The sequence below is a fragment of the Pelobates fuscus genome, chromosome 5, assembly GCF_036172605.1.
Source record: "Pelobates fuscus isolate aPelFus1 chromosome 5, aPelFus1.pri, whole genome shotgun sequence".
NCBI classification, from domain to species: domain Eukaryota; kingdom Metazoa; phylum Chordata; class Amphibia; order Anura; family Pelobatidae; genus Pelobates; species Pelobates fuscus.
This window is the reverse complement of record NC_086321.1, coordinates 77,283,543-77,301,358: the sequence shown is the minus strand read 5'-3', so window position 1 is coordinate 77,301,358 and position 17,816 is coordinate 77,283,543. Positions and strand designations below refer to the sequence as shown.

At 38.0% G+C, this 17,816-nt stretch overlaps 1 protein-coding gene across 3 annotated transcripts in view; it reads right to left on the bottom strand.

Annotated features, from left to right (window-relative positions):
• GHR (growth hormone receptor) overlaps positions 1 to 17,816 on the bottom strand; it is a 191,032-nt gene that overhangs the window by 138,581 nt on the left and 34,635 nt on the right. For 2 of the 3 annotated variants that reach the window (XM_063454010.1, XM_063454012.1), the window contains exon 2: positions 11,542 to 11,622. In XM_063454010.1, coding sequence (XP_063310080.1) covers positions 11,542 to 11,611 — 70 coding nt within the window. In that variant the 5' untranslated portion in view covers positions 11,612 to 11,622. Of the gene's footprint in view, positions 1 to 11,541; positions 11,623 to 11,726; positions 11,770 to 17,816 lie in introns of those variants that run through there. The other variant, XM_063454011.1, reaches the window with a different exon arrangement.

Genomic DNA, 17,816 nt, shown 5'->3' with positions numbered 1-17,816 from the left:
AGTAACTGGTGCAATTCACCCATAGAAATCTAAACAAGGCTAGAAAAGGAGAGATCGCTAGGTCTCAAAAAAACAGAAAAGTATATTATATGTCTGGGAGTCCTGGCCCTTCAAAAATAAAAATAATAATAATATCTATGGGTAACTGGATCATAAATCCACCCTGCAAATGTCCCTTTAATATAGGACTACGTCTGCACTCCTGATTCTTCAGGCACCACACCGATATCTATCACTAGTAATAAAGCGTTATACTGTCAGTTGTCTCACATTCTGCTTTAAAAACCAGGTATCACAGGATCGCAGTACTCGTAAAATAGACACTGCAACAAAACTTTTTTATATTCACAAGGTTACTTTGTTTTTTATCGAATCATGCAGTCCCTGAACAATGCAAGTCGTATTAGTTTAACTGATATAAAGAGTACTTTTGAGCTCCGAAATTCATATCTTGAAACCCTGATCCTTGAACTGGCTCTTTACAAAATTTTACAGTATTTTTGAATACATTTATTAGCAATTTGATTAACATTATATGAATCAATAAATATGAGAGGCTCATTTTCAAAGAATAGTTAGGCACATTTTTTTGTTTTTTGTACCAAGATGGCAAAGAAAATGTGCGAGTCAGTTCTTATCTGCTATCATAAGCTATGTTTACATTTTAAGCATTTTTCAAGGTATGTAGGATGGAAGCATGTTCTGTCTTCTGTGTACAGATTGCTAGATACGTTGGTATTTTTGCTGTTCTGGGTAATGCAGAGTATATGCTGACACAATAATTATGTAAGCCAATACCATAAATAATATAGATTTGGCAGTGGGTACCAACGAGAAAAGCCAAATCTGGCTTGGTAAGGGATTACTCTGCTTACAGAGTACTTATTATTATAATTCATTGAGTAAACGAGCAGTTTGCACACATAACAAGTAACAGGGACAGGACTATGGTACAACTAAACAAATAGATCACAACACTAACGAAACACTATGGTAGATAAAGTTTGGACTAAACTGCCATCCAACATTTCTCTCTGAATGATAGATCCCTTTAAACTAAACATCCAAACATAGACTGGAAGAAAGAAGATTTTGTCTAAGAAAAAGTTTTTTTTTTACTGTAAGAACTAAGGATGTGAAAATCTCTGCCTGAAAGGTGGTTTTATCACAGTCCATACAGATGTTCAAACAGCTACTAGATGCATACTTGTAAAAACAGATTATTCAAGGATATAATCTTTCAATGTAGGATAATAGCTTCTTGATCCAAGGATAAATCTGACTGCCATTCTGGGGTCAAGGCGTTTTTTTTTTCTTCCTAGTTTGTTACAAAATTGCTTTAAACTGGGTTTGTTTACCTTCTTTTGGATCAACAACAAAAAACAAATGTGAGGAAGGCTGAACTTGATGGACGCGTGTCTCTTTTCAGCTATGTAACTATGTAACTGTATGTATTGATGAAAATGTATATTTAGATATGTTGTAGAAAAGACACAAAAACAAAGATATAAAAGGTGAATAAGTAAAACTCTAAAGCACAATAACATAGAACAATACACTATATACAATAATATATACATACTTTTATTAATCATTTCATTTTCAAAATAAACTGTAATGAAGAGCAAATTACACACTAAAACATGTTTCCTATATATTTACTATTACTCACAGAAGAGAAGAAAAGTATCTAATCATGTATCTGTGTGTATGTTTTAGGTCGAGCTACCCCCTATTACAAGCCCAAATTACATATAATCCCCCTGTCCTGTCTAAAAGAGAGCACAAAAAATGATTGTGTCATTAAGCGGCTTTCCTTCCTTTACAAAGATCAAATGAGCCTATACATATATGGCTTACATCCAAGTGAGGCTACATAGTTGTGGGATTCTGGGGTTTCCTGAGCATTAATCAGCATTTTTTTGTTTAAAATGTTTTTTTTTTTTATATATGTATAATCTTTTATTGAATATTTTCAAAGTGTAGCAGTAATGTTATCATGGCCATACTGAGAGTGAGACTGTTTTCTTCTAAGGTAATATGGATATTTGAGTACTGAGTTTCAGATCATGTTTCTTCTTGCTGGTTGTTAGAATGTAAAAACAGAACACTTTGTTTGTTTGTTCTCTGGAATTCTAAAGGAAATGTGTTCATTTCACATCCACATCCTATTTTTGTGTATATTCATTCTGAGCATGTTATGCTTTAAAGTCAGTCTTTGCTGACAGTAGACCAGCAGGGCCATCTTAACAGCATCATAGGCTCCCGGGCAAAGCAATGCACTGGGTACCTGCCTAAACAGCCACTCACAGGAATACAAATGTAAATCATGGATAAAATTAAGGTTAGAATTATTAATGACTTCAACAAAATCAGTTTTTAAACATTAAAAAACATAATGCACAGTAGAGATGAATTCACACAAACGTTTAGTAGGTAGCGAGGGTTGCCCCTGACATGGACTGTTAATATCAGAAGAACTTTAGTATAGTTTTACGGCTATAAAAAAGTATGTGTGTTGATTTTGTCTTGCTTATGTACAATTAGCACGTATACATTGTTTTCGTCAAGGTCAAGATGTGTATATGCAACAGCAAAATCGCATGTACAGATAACAGCTGTTATTGAGATTTAGTTTAGTCCACCTAAATGTTTTAATAAAAAGGGTTTGAAGGTTCTGAATAAATCTCCCAGAATAATATACTGAAACGTTTTCAAGCCTATACTTGTGCCGATTCATTAAGATAGCCCTGTAGATCAGACATCTAAGGGTAATTTCTGTTGGTGTCTGCAGAATCTGTTAGGGACCTAAATCCTCATCTCCACTTTGGGACTACCAGAACAGGTACCAACTCTGGCAGCTACCAGTAGCCAAGCTGTCTAGCTATACTAACAAGTCTTCATATCTACTCTACTAAATATAAAGCAGCTTAAGATCCCGTGTGGATAAAAAGATTCTACATTGCCACACTGGTGGTTAATCATTTTTCACTAGGACATCACAACGAGTATGGAGGTAACCCTAGTTACCATACTCTATGTACAATAACAGTATTGCATTTTTATTATTGAATTTTCATTAAAGGAACATTCTGAGTACCATGACGACTACAGTCTATTGTAGTGTTTATGTCGCAGATAGGTTTTTGGAGAAGTCCATTTTTGTTTTTTTGTCACCCCATTACGTTTACTTATTTATTTTAAATTCTTTATTTTGTTTCAGAAAACACATGAGACATTTCAGAGGACATACATCTTGGCATGTACAATAAAGATACAGGGTTGCTTAAAAAATAGAAGACAAGATGTAAGGCATCAGAGAATGTTATAAATAAGTACAAGCGTTTCAGTAGCTAGACAGCATTCAGGTAGCCCCGTCCTGGTTTTCAAGGATTTTATGAGTAATAAGAGAATCGCAGGAGATGAAATGAGAAAAAGAATAGAGGAGAAAATAAGAAAGAAAGGAAGAGAGTGTACAGAAGAATAGGTGGCGAGGGGGAGAGCGCAGGGGATGTCTCCTATCAGGTGTTCACATAGGTTTCCCAGGGTTCCCACACTTTAGTGAAGGTCTTCATAGACCCTCGTACTTGGGCCTTTAGTTTGTCCATGATATATTGTTATTTAACTTTAATAATAACTGTGTTAATGGGAGGTGTAGTGGATTTCAGCCAGTCTTGAGCCAGGCCCCTTCTAGCAGCAAGTGTAATTTTGTTAAAGAGTTGTTGTTCAGCCCTGGTCCAATTGTCAAGCGGCTTAGCAAGCAGGAAAGCCCATAGGTTCAGATCGATATGTTTAGGGACAATTTGGGATATGAGTGTGTTGACCTCCAGCCAAAATTAAAGACCTTCGGGCAGCTTCACCACATATGTGTATAGGTTCCCCTATCCCCTAAAAGATGGAGTGGGTTTTTAATATGGACACCCTCCACCCTAATGGATTAAATATAGAATTCGATTTATTCAATTTTTTTATAATAAATTATAACCCATGGTGTTTTATTCATAATTATACATTCTTTACTTTTATACATTCTCCATTTTATGTTGTACCTTGATCAGATTCTCCACCCCTTCACTTACATTATTAGGTGCTGCATGTTTTTACTCATTGTTTTGTATCTTGTTTATATGTCATATTTTTGTTCAGACTTGTACCTATAAACTAGGTGTTATTGTATATTTGCACATTCACTTGTTTGTTTTTAATTAAAGTCTATATCAGATTTTTAACTATATCCGTTATTTGTATTGTATATATTTGATGTATTACTAATGTTTTTTCAAACCTGATTTTATATTTTATTTTCACGTTTATTATGTCCATACTTCTTATACTCATTATTTTTTAATATTGCTTGTTAAGATACTAAAGTTCATATGACCAACAAACATATCTCTCTTTTTCTGAGATTAGTTTATTGAAGACTGCTTTCTCTCAATAAGAATGCATACCGGAATCATTTTCGGCAGCATTTGCGTTCCACACGTGAAACGCATTGACATCCACGGCCCCTAATGCCGCGTCACTTCCGGGGCGACATAAGCGAACGTCTAGGATGAATCCGAAAGAACTTGTAACCGGCTCACCCTAATAAATATTACTTATATCAAGAAATACTTTTTTCCTATCACTCCAATGGAACGCAACATTACTTTAGTAGTTCTGTATGCGTTCCATATATGGAACGCAAATTTAACCACGGATCCACCACGCCGCGTCACTTCCGGTATGACGTGTGCGTTTCACCGTTGGTTACAGGAAATTCCAATTACACACACCAGGAAGAAATCATCATTAATAGGACTCTTATATAAACGAACGGGACCAGGACATTTTCCACACTTCTGAGGAAGCCTTTACAGGTGAAACGCGTAAAGTGGACTTTTATAGACTTTATAGACTTTTTACATAGACTTTTAATTCTTTAATATATTTGTGTTTAATAAATTGTCTTTATCCATTGTACTATACTTGGATTTTATTATTTTTTGCTCCTGGTTACCATCCTGCTCCTTGGTGGGTACTATACCACCTATGCTATTGAGACTAGAGCAAGTTCTGCTGTAGCAAATGTGAGTACAATATTTTATTATTTATTTATATATTTTATCAGTACATACTGCACCATCTGGATTTTCTTATTTTTCTACATATTGCCTACCTGAGATTGTCAAGATATCTACATATCCTTAGACGGGGATTGTTCCGTCCAGGCGTGTAAACAGCTGAGCTCTAAGTTAGCTCTGGGCAATGTGAGTGTGGATTATTCCTGATATCTATCCACGCACCCTCTATACTTTGACATACTGCACTATTATCATTTTATGTTTTGTTTTCTTTGAGTTCAACTACATAAGAGACCATAACTACTACTTCTGTGTACATATATATATATATATATCCACATCTGTATATATCTAGGGCGCGGTTTCCTCCCTTCTCTTTTTTCCCCTAAACCCGCAGTCTCTCCAACAGAGATCCAAGGGGTCTTTTTCATGATATATATTTTCACTGGTGTGGTGTACCATTTAAACATAATTTTATAAGACTGTTCTTGCATTGTGACACAGATGGAGGTTTTAGCAGGGCTCGAGTCCTGCAGGAATTTGTGGGAACGGCGTTCCTGCACTTTTTTCACAGCAGGAACGCCGTTCCCCCTGCAGGCACTCAGGGGGCAGCAAAAAATGCCGCCCCCAAATGCCCTCTGTTCCCCCTGTCATGGGGGGGCCACCTGATTGCCCCCCCTCCCCGGCGGGCTGCTCTCTCCCTGTCACACGCGGTGAGGGAGCTGTGTCCTCTCTGCTCCCTCTCACCGCGCGCCATTTTCTGATGCAGGAAGCCGGAATATGACGTCATATTCCGGCTCCCTGCATCAGCAGACAACCCACGCGGCGAGAGGGAGCAGAGAGGACAGGGAGAGAGCAGCCCGCCTCACTGCAGCCCCACTGGACCCCAGGGACCCATCCATGCCAGCTTTCCTAAAAGGTAGGGAGGCTGGGTGGGTGGGCAATGTTAATTTGAATAATTTGTATATATGTATGTCTGTTAGTGTATGTGTATGTATGTCTGTTAGTGTATGTGTATGTATGTGTGTGTGTGTATGTCTGTTAGTGTATGTATGTCTGTTAGTGTATGTGTATGTATGTATGTGTGTGTGCATGTCTGTTAGTGTATGTGTGTATGTCTGTTAGTGTATGTCTGTTAGTCTATGTATGTGTGTGTATGACTGTTAGTGTATGTCCGTTAGTGTATGTGTATGTCTGTTAGTGTATTTGTGTATGTCTGTTAGTGTATGTCTGTTAGTCTATGTATGTGTGTGTATGCCTGTTAGTGTATGTCTGTTAGTGTATGTGTATGTGTGTATGTGTGTGTGTGTGTGTGTGTATGTGTGTATGTGTATGTATGTGTGTGTATGTCTGTTAGTGTATGTGTGTATGTCTGTTAGTGTATGTGTGTGTGTATGTCTGTTAGTGTGTGTGTGTATGTCTGTTAGTCTATGTATGTGTGTGTATGTTAGTTCATGTCTGTTGGTGTATGTGTGTGTTTGTGTCAGTGTGTGTATGAGTGTATTTACGTCTGTTAGCGTATGTACGTGTGTGTGTATGAATGTATGTGCTTCTGTTAGTGTATGCATGCTTGCGTGTATGTGCTTCTGTTAGTGCATGCACGTGTGTGTGCGTAAAGTGTATGTGCTTCTGTTAGTGTATGCACATGTTTGCGTGTATGTGCTTCTGTTAGTGTATGTTTGTAAGTGTCTGTCAAATCAGTGAGAGTCTGTTTATCATTTAGTGTGTGTGTGACTATTAGTGTGTGTCTGTCAGTGTGTTTGTGTGTGTCTCTGTGTCAATGAATGAGTGTGTGTCAGTGAATGTGTGTGTGTGTCAAATCATTGATGTCTGTGTGTTTGTCACTGAGTGTGTGTGTTACTGTCAGTGTGTATCTGCCAGTGTGGGTGTCTGTCAGAGAGTGTGCTTAGAGGGACACTATAGGCACCCAGACAACTTCAGCTCATTGAAGTGGTCTGGGTGCAGTGTCCCAGTCCCCTTAAACCTGCAAGTGTAATTATTGTGGTTTCTCAGAAACTGCAATAATTACCTTGAGGGGTAACTCCACCTCTAGTGGCTGTCTATCAGACAGCCACTAGAGGGACTTTCGGGTGGTTAGGTGACCAAAAGTCGCCTAACTGATGCTGGACGTCCTCACCCTGTGCATGAGGACATCCAGCATCTGCTAAATACCCATAGGATTTTAACCCCATCAGTGTCGAGTGGGGGAGGGGAGAACATGAGGGAGGGGGGGGCACTACAGGGAATTATAGTGCCAGGAAAACAACTTTGTTTTCCTGGCACTATAGTATTTCTTTAAAAGGAGCAGGAAAAGGTGGAGTCTAAAGAGGAAGGGGTGGGTTCTTAATCAGGAAGCGGTGCGCCCTTGACAGGAAGGGGTGGTAAATTTAGATTAGGGGGTTCTCAGGTATAGTCATGCCTCGGGCAGCACAAAATTAAAATACACCACTGTGTGAGTGTCTGAGTATGTGTGTGCGTCTGTGAGTGTCTGAGTGCATGTGTGTGTCTGTGAGTGTATGTGTGTGCACGCGTTTATATATGCATACGAGTGGGTTTTTGGTGGGGGGGAGTTCCCACACTTTTTTCCCCAGGACTTGACCCCTGGGTTTTAGAGTTTGCCTCCTGATGATAGGTACGCAACCATTTCCGCAATCTGTTCCCAGAAGTGGATTTGCACACTTTCCACCTCCTCAATATATACGAAGGGGTGTTGGGTGCGTATACATTGATGAGGTGGATATTGTGCGAATGGATCCGGCCTGTAACCAGAATGTACTGGCCCTCAGGGTCAGAGAGTTGGTTATATATCTGGGATATAACTAATGGGCATCTTTTGTGGATTATAATAGGTACTCTGCTACATTTTCGGTAGGCCCTAGCTTCTTTGGCCATGGTATAGTTCTGATCCCGAATGGAGACCTGAGCAGATTTTGGGGGGTGTGTCTCCTGAATGAATGCAATGTCTGGGTTCAGGCATTTGCGTTCCCTCATGAGGGTGCATCATTTACGTGGGGCATTTAGGCCTTTGGTATTAAGAGATGAGATCTTCAGAGCCATGGTTGGGGACTACAAAGTATTATGTCCAGTATCGGTATGAGATATAAGGAGTGAGCATGGCTTAAGGCATGTAACCACAAGTTGGTGACCACTTTCCACCACCACTCCAATACCTTGTCGAGAAAAGGATTAAGAGGAGATGTCCTGGGAGTGACCGTCAAGAAGCGAGGGAGGTAGAAGAGGAAAAGAGAGTAGATGAAAGGGGAGTGAAAGAACAGTAGAGAGAGAAGAATAAACAATGCACACCATTGCAGAGTGAGTTTGGTCTTAAACATTGCCAGACTGTGGAGGGTGCATGAGTCTCGATTTCCATGGGATAAATCTCCAGAAGGAAAGAGAGAGTCATGGACCAGTACACCGGGAGATTCCTCCTAACTCATAGAATACGTACAGAGACAAAACATTATACGAACATTATAACCGTTTGTTATTTAGCTCTAAAACTGGGGCTACCTGTAGTATATTTACTTTTAGCAAAAGTGTTGTTGTTTTTTTCTTTGTCTCCCCCCCACCAAAAACAATGATAAACAAGGGATTTTGCTGCTCCCTTAACCCACACCCCTACGTTTAAGACTCTCATAATGAGGAATTAATAAACTGTGTGTTTATACTGCACAACATGACACAAAAAGCACTAGAGCCTGTAATTTCATATTTCACACATCTGATGAATATTATCTTAATGTCAAAAGGCAATTGTTTTTCTTTGTCTGTTTATAAGTCTTTGACCCAGAAAGACATCAAAATTTGGATTACTCATTGTCTCCATGTTTGAAACTCTGCCTTGTGTGAACCAGAAGAACCAAATGACTTCTGGTTTCATTACAGTAAAGCCAGGCTATAACTAAGAAGTCTTTCCCAGAAGCCACAAAATAAAAAAAATAACAAAATAAACGAACAAAAACACAACAGATTATGAACCATATTTAGCAAGTTACATCTGGAATGATTAAAGGACAAAGTATTACATTTCCACACTTACTATTGAAACGAGTGATTGCAACACATTTTGCTTTTTGCCCCAATATTGCTCGGTGTTTTTGTTTTTTTAAACTCTTGATATAAGTACAGGCGTTCAAGAGATACATTGGTAGTTAATCAGTACATGTCAAAGGATTGCACCCGTTTTGACTTACCCCCAGATGTGGCATCTTTTATGTGAACAATTTATGATTCTTACAAAACACTGCACGACAGTTCAACAATAGTTAATGGGTTAATAAGCTGTGCTAAAGAGGAACAACACTGAAATAGTAGGCACTATTAATACAAGTTTAATACATATAAACATCTTCACAGCTCATTAAAAATGGAAGTCATAGTGTGTTAATAAAAACAGAGCAGAACAATGATACAGCTAAATAGATCAACAAGCAATCACCAGTTAGATAATAATGATGTTTCTGTCTCTTCTTTATGAAAACAGTTGTACTTTGGTTCACATGAATCAATCTTCATTGATTTTCACTGTAACTCTACCCTCACACCTTTGTGTAATTATTCCTTCACCCATAGCATTACTTTCCACACTCTATCCATATCACTCCAGCGACTGCTAATCCAAAGCATTTCTACCCTCTCCTTCTCGGACACTCTCACCCAACACCTCTGAACAAGGGGATAAGTAGAGGGTGACAGAATCTGCCTTCATTAATATCTGGCAGCTCTACTAAGTCCCAGCAGCTATTTACTGACAAGTCTGATTTTTTTAGAGGTGGGTGTGGTCAAGAAGTCTATTTTGACATCAATAACGTTAATGGAATTATATGATAAAATATCAAAGTGTGACACCATGAAACCAAAGGGTAAATTAGAGTAGAGTCCATCTACAGTCCATTAATTTAACTCATGCGGATATATGTTTCGCCCATAAACAGATTAGTTCCACACAAAACAAATGTTTTTAAAGGAACACTCCAGGCACCATAACAATTTAATCTAAATTAGGAGGTCCCTGGACACACTCTTACCTTCTTGCCTTCAAGGGTTTGATTGGTTGAGAGTGGTCAGCTAATGCTCTCAACCAATCAGTGACTTCCCATTCACAAAACTGGCTAGGAATGAAACTTGCCTTTTCCAAGCCAGTTTTGTGAATAAGGAGTCACCTGAGGATTGACGCTGGAGGCAACTTTGAGATACGAGTGCACCAGAGGGCCTTTTAGCCCCATAACAACAATAAGCTACCATAACAACTTCATTTAGCTTATGTTGTTATGGTGCTTAAACAGTCCCTTTAATACACACCCAAACTATTCAACACGTCTAGTGAAAGTTGTATTTTACGGACTAATCCATTAATTCGGATGTGGATTAAAATTATTTTCATTCATACAAATAGATTAATTTATGGTCAAAACAAATCTTTGCACAAGTCTGCCAATTACTGCTTATCATTAATAAAGTCATAGTCTAGAGCACGTTATTGTAAAACAAAGGTGTTTTGCTGCACAGGGCCTAGCTAGTGGAAGCTCATCTTTTTCTGTTAGAAAAAAAAAGGTATGGTCAAATAACACTATAGTCACCAAAAAAACATTAGCTCAATGAAGTAGTTTTAGTGTATAGATCATGCACCTGCAGTCTCACTGCTCAATTCACTGCCATTAAATCACTTGTGTTTCTGTTTATGCAGCCCTAGCCACACCTTCCTTGGCTGTGACTCACACAGCCTGCATGAAAACAAAATGGTTTAATTTTCAATGAAATGTTTACTTACTTTAAAGGGTTTTATTTCCTGCTCTGTATAGTGAACTTGAATAACACACAGGAGGCTCCTGCAGGGTGTAGCAAGCTATTAACAGAGCAGGAGATGATACATTCTAAATGAAACAGAATTTGCAATAAAGGAAGTATAAACATTAGACCTCTCTTTATAGGAAGTGTTTAAGAAGGCTGTATAAGTCACACGCTGCATAAACAAAATGATTTAACTCCTAATTGGCAGAAAATTGAACAGTGACACTGCACAGGCATGATCTAGACATCAAAACTGCCTCCTTAACCAGTTGCTTAGGTGACTACAGTGTCCCTTTAAAATCTCTACTACTGTTTCTGCTAGATGGAATTTCCCACATCAGTGACATTAGGATAGATTTATACATTCATGAGGTGTAAATAGTGCCCTATTCCCCCAATTTTAGTGCCCACATGATTGTAGATGTCATTCCAACCCTCCATATTATGGCTCTGAGTTTCTAGTGCCATGTCTCTTTTCATACCATAGATTCTAAAGGTATAACTATAGAACAAGTCTAGCTCCCAAACTGTCAAAAAATATGTATATATTTTTTTAAATAGCCAACACTAATGCTTGGAATCACGAGTACTCTACACAACTACACAATTATAGGTAAAACTCAAATACTGTGGTAATGAAACATTCACATAATAGTAAATGATACGGCACTAAGCCAAGACTCACCGTCTTCAGTGGGAAATGATTCATCTCCACAGGCCAAAGCCAGTGAAACTAGAATAAGCCACAGAGCCATTACTTCGAAACCTGCAATGAAAACATACACAGTGCTTTAGAGAATGCAAACACATTAACATGCAAATAATTATTAACTTGCAGACTCTATAGAAATCAGCTCATGGAATGTTTACATGGGGGACAGCAATGCCTCAGCGAGGAGTTCACAAACCACTTGCAAATATATACACAGAGCAAACTGAAATGTCCAGCCTATCTTGGCAGAAATTTGTAGCCTTTATTGCACCATCACTCTACACGAATGGCTTTTCGGTCAACAGCCTTCATTTAGTTCTTAAAACAATTTCAAAGCACAAATAAGTTTCCAAACTCCACAAATTTGACCCCTGATCTCTATTTGTCCTGCAATGTATCTTCAAGATTTTCCACTTGACATATGTCCCAGGAAGGTCCCTGATCCCAACATGTCCTGGCATTTTTGCCAAAGATTGTAAGGCCTCTATTCAACTGTATAAACATTTTGTTAATGCAGATGTTAAGTTCACGTTGTCTGGTTTCTTTCAGTTGTACAACACCATGGAATATGTTGGAGCTTTATAGATGCTATACAGGTTTATTCACTTGGAGGCTAAAATAGACGAGCTGTGAATATTGCGGAGTTGGAGAATGTTTAAAAATTGGCTAATTAAGTCTCACTTGTGTAATTTTAATTTACTAAAATTCATTATGTCAAGTATAACCCTGTAAATAGTACTAATAGTGATAATTTAATGAGTTATGAAAGCAATGATAATGATTAATACTTTACAAGACATTTTAACAGAATAGAATTCTTTGGTAAACAAATATATTTAACTTTGCAGTAACAGGGATCTTTTAACCCCTTAAGGACCAAACTTCTGGAATAAAAGGGAATCATGACATGTCACACATGTCATGTGTCCTTAAGGGGTTAAAGTGAACCTGTCATGTCATTGAAATTTACCAATATCGGACCCACATACATTGAATAAAACATGTATCAGAGAAATACATTATGTATTAAATGTGAAATATTGAGATATATTCACCTTATTTCCAATTCAGTATCACTATGTGCTCCGCTTTGTGAGTATTGCTCTTCTATAACACCCAACTCTAGTCTGCCCTTCTTTCTGCTTTGGTTTTGGTGTTTTTCCATTTACCCTGCTTGAGGATGCTTCCCCAATCAAGGCAAACTCCCTCTATGACGCCGACATGTTGGCATCCTTACCAGCAGGCTGGCGTTTGAATGGGGAGACGTCAGTCACTCTGTTTCCTTACTCCCTAGCCAGCTCTTAGAATGCCGGCTATAAAGTTGCCATAACAACATCGTTGGAGAGGAGAAACAACACCTGTAGAAGGTCTTTTCTGCTCTCCTATGTTAGTCAATTCTTCAGCATAGAATCTATGCCACAAAATTGGCTGATAGGTGGGGAAAATACATATTTTAAAATATGGCTTTCTCCCAATCCATAGATTTGCTAGCAGATCTACTACCACAATAGATAGGTAGTATTTTGTGCTGCTTTTCTGATGAAAAATAAAATGCATTTGTCATTGCAAGTCATTTGATTCATACCCCCAACTGTTACTGATTCGGTATGGGCCTCTCTCTCGCTGTCCCAGGATTGTTATCTGGTGTTCATCTTCTGGAGACACCAAGTGAAATCAATCTAAAATGCAGCGTTAGCAGGTAATTAACTGCACTCGCATTGTAAGTAATGCATTCAGGGTCTGTTTTTGGTAAAACAGAGTGATTCAGCAGAAATGTGTGCAAATGTATGGTAGCCACATAGTGGACAGCAAGATTGGCAGTCACCTTGATGAGCATGGGTACCAGACTCGCAAGCCAGTTTTGACCGGACCCACTTCCAACTGCATCACCAGTGGTTCCCAAAACATCACTGGCACATCCTCTCACTCCAATCCCAGCAACTATATGAGATAGCTTTTCCACTATAGTACTGTTTATAGATAATACTTGAACACTTATTTTGGTCACAATTCTTGATAATTTGTTGCAAGCTTTTAAAGCTGTTTACCTCCTTTGTGATCAGTGGAGGCTGTTTAGGTTGACGACAGTCGTTATATGTTGTTGGTACTGAAATGGGTGATTGTGTCCAGTAACTGCACATGCAGAATTAAATTATGCGACATGAAACTTATATTTCTGCTTTTCATCTCTCCAATGAATAAAGAAAATCTTGTAGTGACATTGTTGATTTCTGAACGATTTCAAGAACCGTGTCAGTGGAGTAAAGCTACAAGAGAAGATAATTGTTGCCCTTTGTTTGCTCAGCTCTCAGCACATATAATTGTAGCAATCAATCAGATCACATGCACTGCAAGCATTCTTCCATAAACTGAGCAAGAAGTTATTTTAATTTGTCCTACTAAAGAAGAGTAACTAAAAGACACACAAGAATTATTTCTCTTTTTATTTTTTTTATATTTTTTTTGTTGGTGCTTTGAAAGTGCACTTTGACATATAAATATTACATTGTGGAACTTATAAAAAAAAAGTTAATGTTCCATTAGCCTCTGGTTCACTCTGTTTCTCTGAGTTCACAATGTTAGAAAACCAATATTTATCATTATACATTTTATGTAGAAAATGCTATGTTAAGTAATTAAACCAACATGGCGGTAGCTAATGGTTTCTGCATTGTTTATCTTTATGCCATGCACAGTGTCCTAAACCCACTTAAGCAACAACATACAGAGTACATCTGGGGTAGGAAAATGGTCACAAATTAAATTTATCTTTGATAGCTTATCATTCCAAATCAAACTTCAACACCCCTGCCCGTGAGGGCCTGCAGGTTACTGCAACCACAGTTTTAATCCAATCTCTATGGTCCTGTCAGGGCGATCTCTACCAGTAGGCCCACATCTTCCTAGGCTCCATGTGGGACATTTTATTTTGTTATTGTTGCTTTACCATTTCCTTTAAGATGTCCAGCTGTGACAATAACAAAAAAATAATAATGAAAAAACAGGTTGTTTAAGAAAGTTAAAATTTGCAGAGCCACGAACACAATGTGGCAAGCCACAAGTTTCTCGTACCACACATTTATATACTCTTAAAGGATCAGCTGACAACTGACAAAGAGAGTTAAAATATGGATAACATTTACACTGCTAATACAGAAGAGGAACTTCCACATTAGCAAAAGCTGAGCAAGGGGTCGAGTCGCAGTTGTCCTGGAAAACCCTGGTTGGGACCTGGGGATATTTAGAGATTTTAAACTGATTAAGTATACTGGCTATTGCATGATTGCTTTCTCTCACAGGGTTTTAGAATTTTGATAGTTACTGGTTTACATCTCTAGGACAGTGGGGCGCTTAACAGATGAATGGCAAATGAACAAATTGTGCTAGACAAGCTAACATTAAACATATGGATTCACTTTTATTTTTAGAAGCAGATGTTAACTTTTACTTATATGTCCTAGACCTAGACAGAGAGGAATAAACTGAAAATGTAGTACTTCATGCTAGACAGAGAGAGAGGAAGGGGAAAACTGGTTCAGGTGTTCTATCTCCTGCCTTTATTCCCTATAATATACAAAGCTGGTATCATAAATGGTGAAAATAATAGTATATCCTCAGTGTCTACCCAGCTGAAATATGTCTGCTTGTGTTGCTAAAAAATAGAATCTCACATTTGGGAGAAGTTGGCCCCAATCTTTTCTAGATCTATAGTACAGGGTGCAGCTACTTTGTTGTTTTATGGCATATTTTGTTTTTTTAAAACTCTAAATGGTTCTTTTCGCATACTAGTTAGTCATCACAGGATATACATCTTCACTTCCCCCTCCCTCTCTTAACACAAAAAAGGCAGCTAAAACAGAAAGTGTAAACAGCAGTCAATCATCGGCAATCCTGCACACCTGTGAACAATCAGATCCTTCCTAAACCTTCAAGAGCATATTGGTAAAATATTATGGAGAGGCTTGAAAACTGAGCTAACTAGATGGACTTTATTAATGGTCCATAAAACCAAGTTTGGTAGGGCAACTTTAGATGGAGCACTTGCACATGAGGTTTCTGTTATGTCCATTTGGAGGCTTTAGTGTCACCTTGAAAAAAATGTCTATATGCTCAGAAAAACCTGATTCATACCTCCCAGTTATCATTCTTTAGAAGGGACAGTCCCTATTTTGGACCCAAATCCCTATAGACCTCTTCCCTCTTTTCTAGGACCTCCATATTGTTGCTATGCTTGAGAGTATAACAAATGTGTTTGAAATCAGTCTTCGTAAATAAGATACATTGTTCTCGTTCTAAATTACATTTTAGTCACATAAGTAGTGATTAGTAAGTAACCTAAAATTTCTCAGAACAAACCTGCCCCCATACACACCCTCTAAAATTAAAGTGTGTAAGGTATGCTGATTACAATCCTCATTCATCTCATACATTTCTCAGGAATCAGACCTCTGATGAGTTGCCAATTAACCAAATGCAAGACAAGACAAAATTCTGTTTTTATTTAATTCACTTATGTGAGCCATTTTTTCTGGTCTGCTGTGAACTCACAGAAACTAACAAGGACATATTCACTAACCTCTAAAATGTAGCAAATTGTAATCCAAATTAAAACAACTAGGCTAAAATAGTCAAGTTTTGACTATAACTGAGTTGGAGAATTTTCCTAACTCAGCTATTTCAGCCTAAATTCTACATCCACATACTTATATTATGTTAACATCCTGAAAGCAGATTTGGGGAGCTGCATTTCCACAATATTAGAAAGTTCCTATCAAATGCCCATAAACTGGCTATATGACCATTTTATTTATTGATATAATTGCACATCCATTGAAGGCAGAAACTAAAAAATTCTAAAAAAAACAAAAAAACTTTGCATCCCATCTTTTTCTCTGTTTCTGAATATGTGCATTAATGAAACCTAAACATATGAAAATGTTACTATTTCCTACAATTATATGCCTCACACAGAATGCTCTATTTTCTTCTACTTAAATGTCTAGCTATTTATCATATAAATTATATATACATTTAGTTTTTTGTTTTTTCCTAGATAATGAAAATGACCAATATCAGTTTTACGAAAAGCAGAGGGGTGGGCTGCTGGGGACTACCGTTTAGCATTAAAACATTTACAACAGTTTAATGCTGAACGCTGGGGTTTCTAGGCGTTATAGCCAGTTCAATGAGATGAAGCAGTTACAGTGCCTACAGTGTCCCTTTAAATGGGGTACTCTATGCACTATATCTCCTTCATATTACTGAGTGGGTTAAGGGGTGCGCACGCACGCACGCATTCTCTCTCTCTCATTCATTGAAGTAAGAATTTTAAGTGATTTTCAAACTTATTGTCAAACTGGAAAATTCAGCTTTGTTTTTATTTTGGCTACTCTGCTTGGAATCTGTTGGCGCTTTATAAATACCCATAATAAATAAATTCTCCTTTGAGTGAATAACTTTGTGTGGGTGTCAATGCTCCTGCTGCCTGGCAATTTAACTCTCTAATTTGCTGATAAAGGAAAACTATGAATCGGTTCTGGTTTTTGACTTCTGACCTTCCTCAGTGTAGAGGTCAGAGGAAAGAAATACAAAAAAAGCAAACAAGGCACTCTTATGAATTTATGTCCCATCATATTGAGTGCAAGAAGTTCTTTGCCCCTGCTAGGTTACAACTGCTGTCAAGTTCAATGACACACTGGCTGAGGTTGGCAGGAGTTAAAATAAACATCTGAAGTAGTAGCACTGTGAGGCAACCATTTGCTAAACTGCTTATGAAGAGTTTAACGGCAATCTAAAGGGTTGAGGGTTGAGGCCCTACATCTCTATACAGTTGGCAGAGGGTGTTAAATTTTTCTTTTGTTTGCTATTTTTTTTTATTTTTTTATTTCACATCAGAAAGCTGCTTTTCAATGCAGCCACCTATAAATTATTTTTTTTTTTTTAAAAGACCAGTACTATAGTGATCTGCCAGGTTACCTAGGAGGACAGTCAGAGGGGAGAGCTGGAGAATAGAACTTTGATGCACACTAATCTATTAAATGGGTGGGATTGCATTGAATATGATGAATGTGCAGTATGTGCTTGTGTCTGGCTGTGCTTTCATTGAGATTCTGGAGTGCATTAGTTGCACACTATTCATGGGTAGAGAAGAGGGGACAAAGAAAGATGAGGATATCATGACATATCCACAACTTTCTGTTAGGGTAGGGATCATGAAGGTTTCTCTTGGGGTGAATCCTATGTGTTTT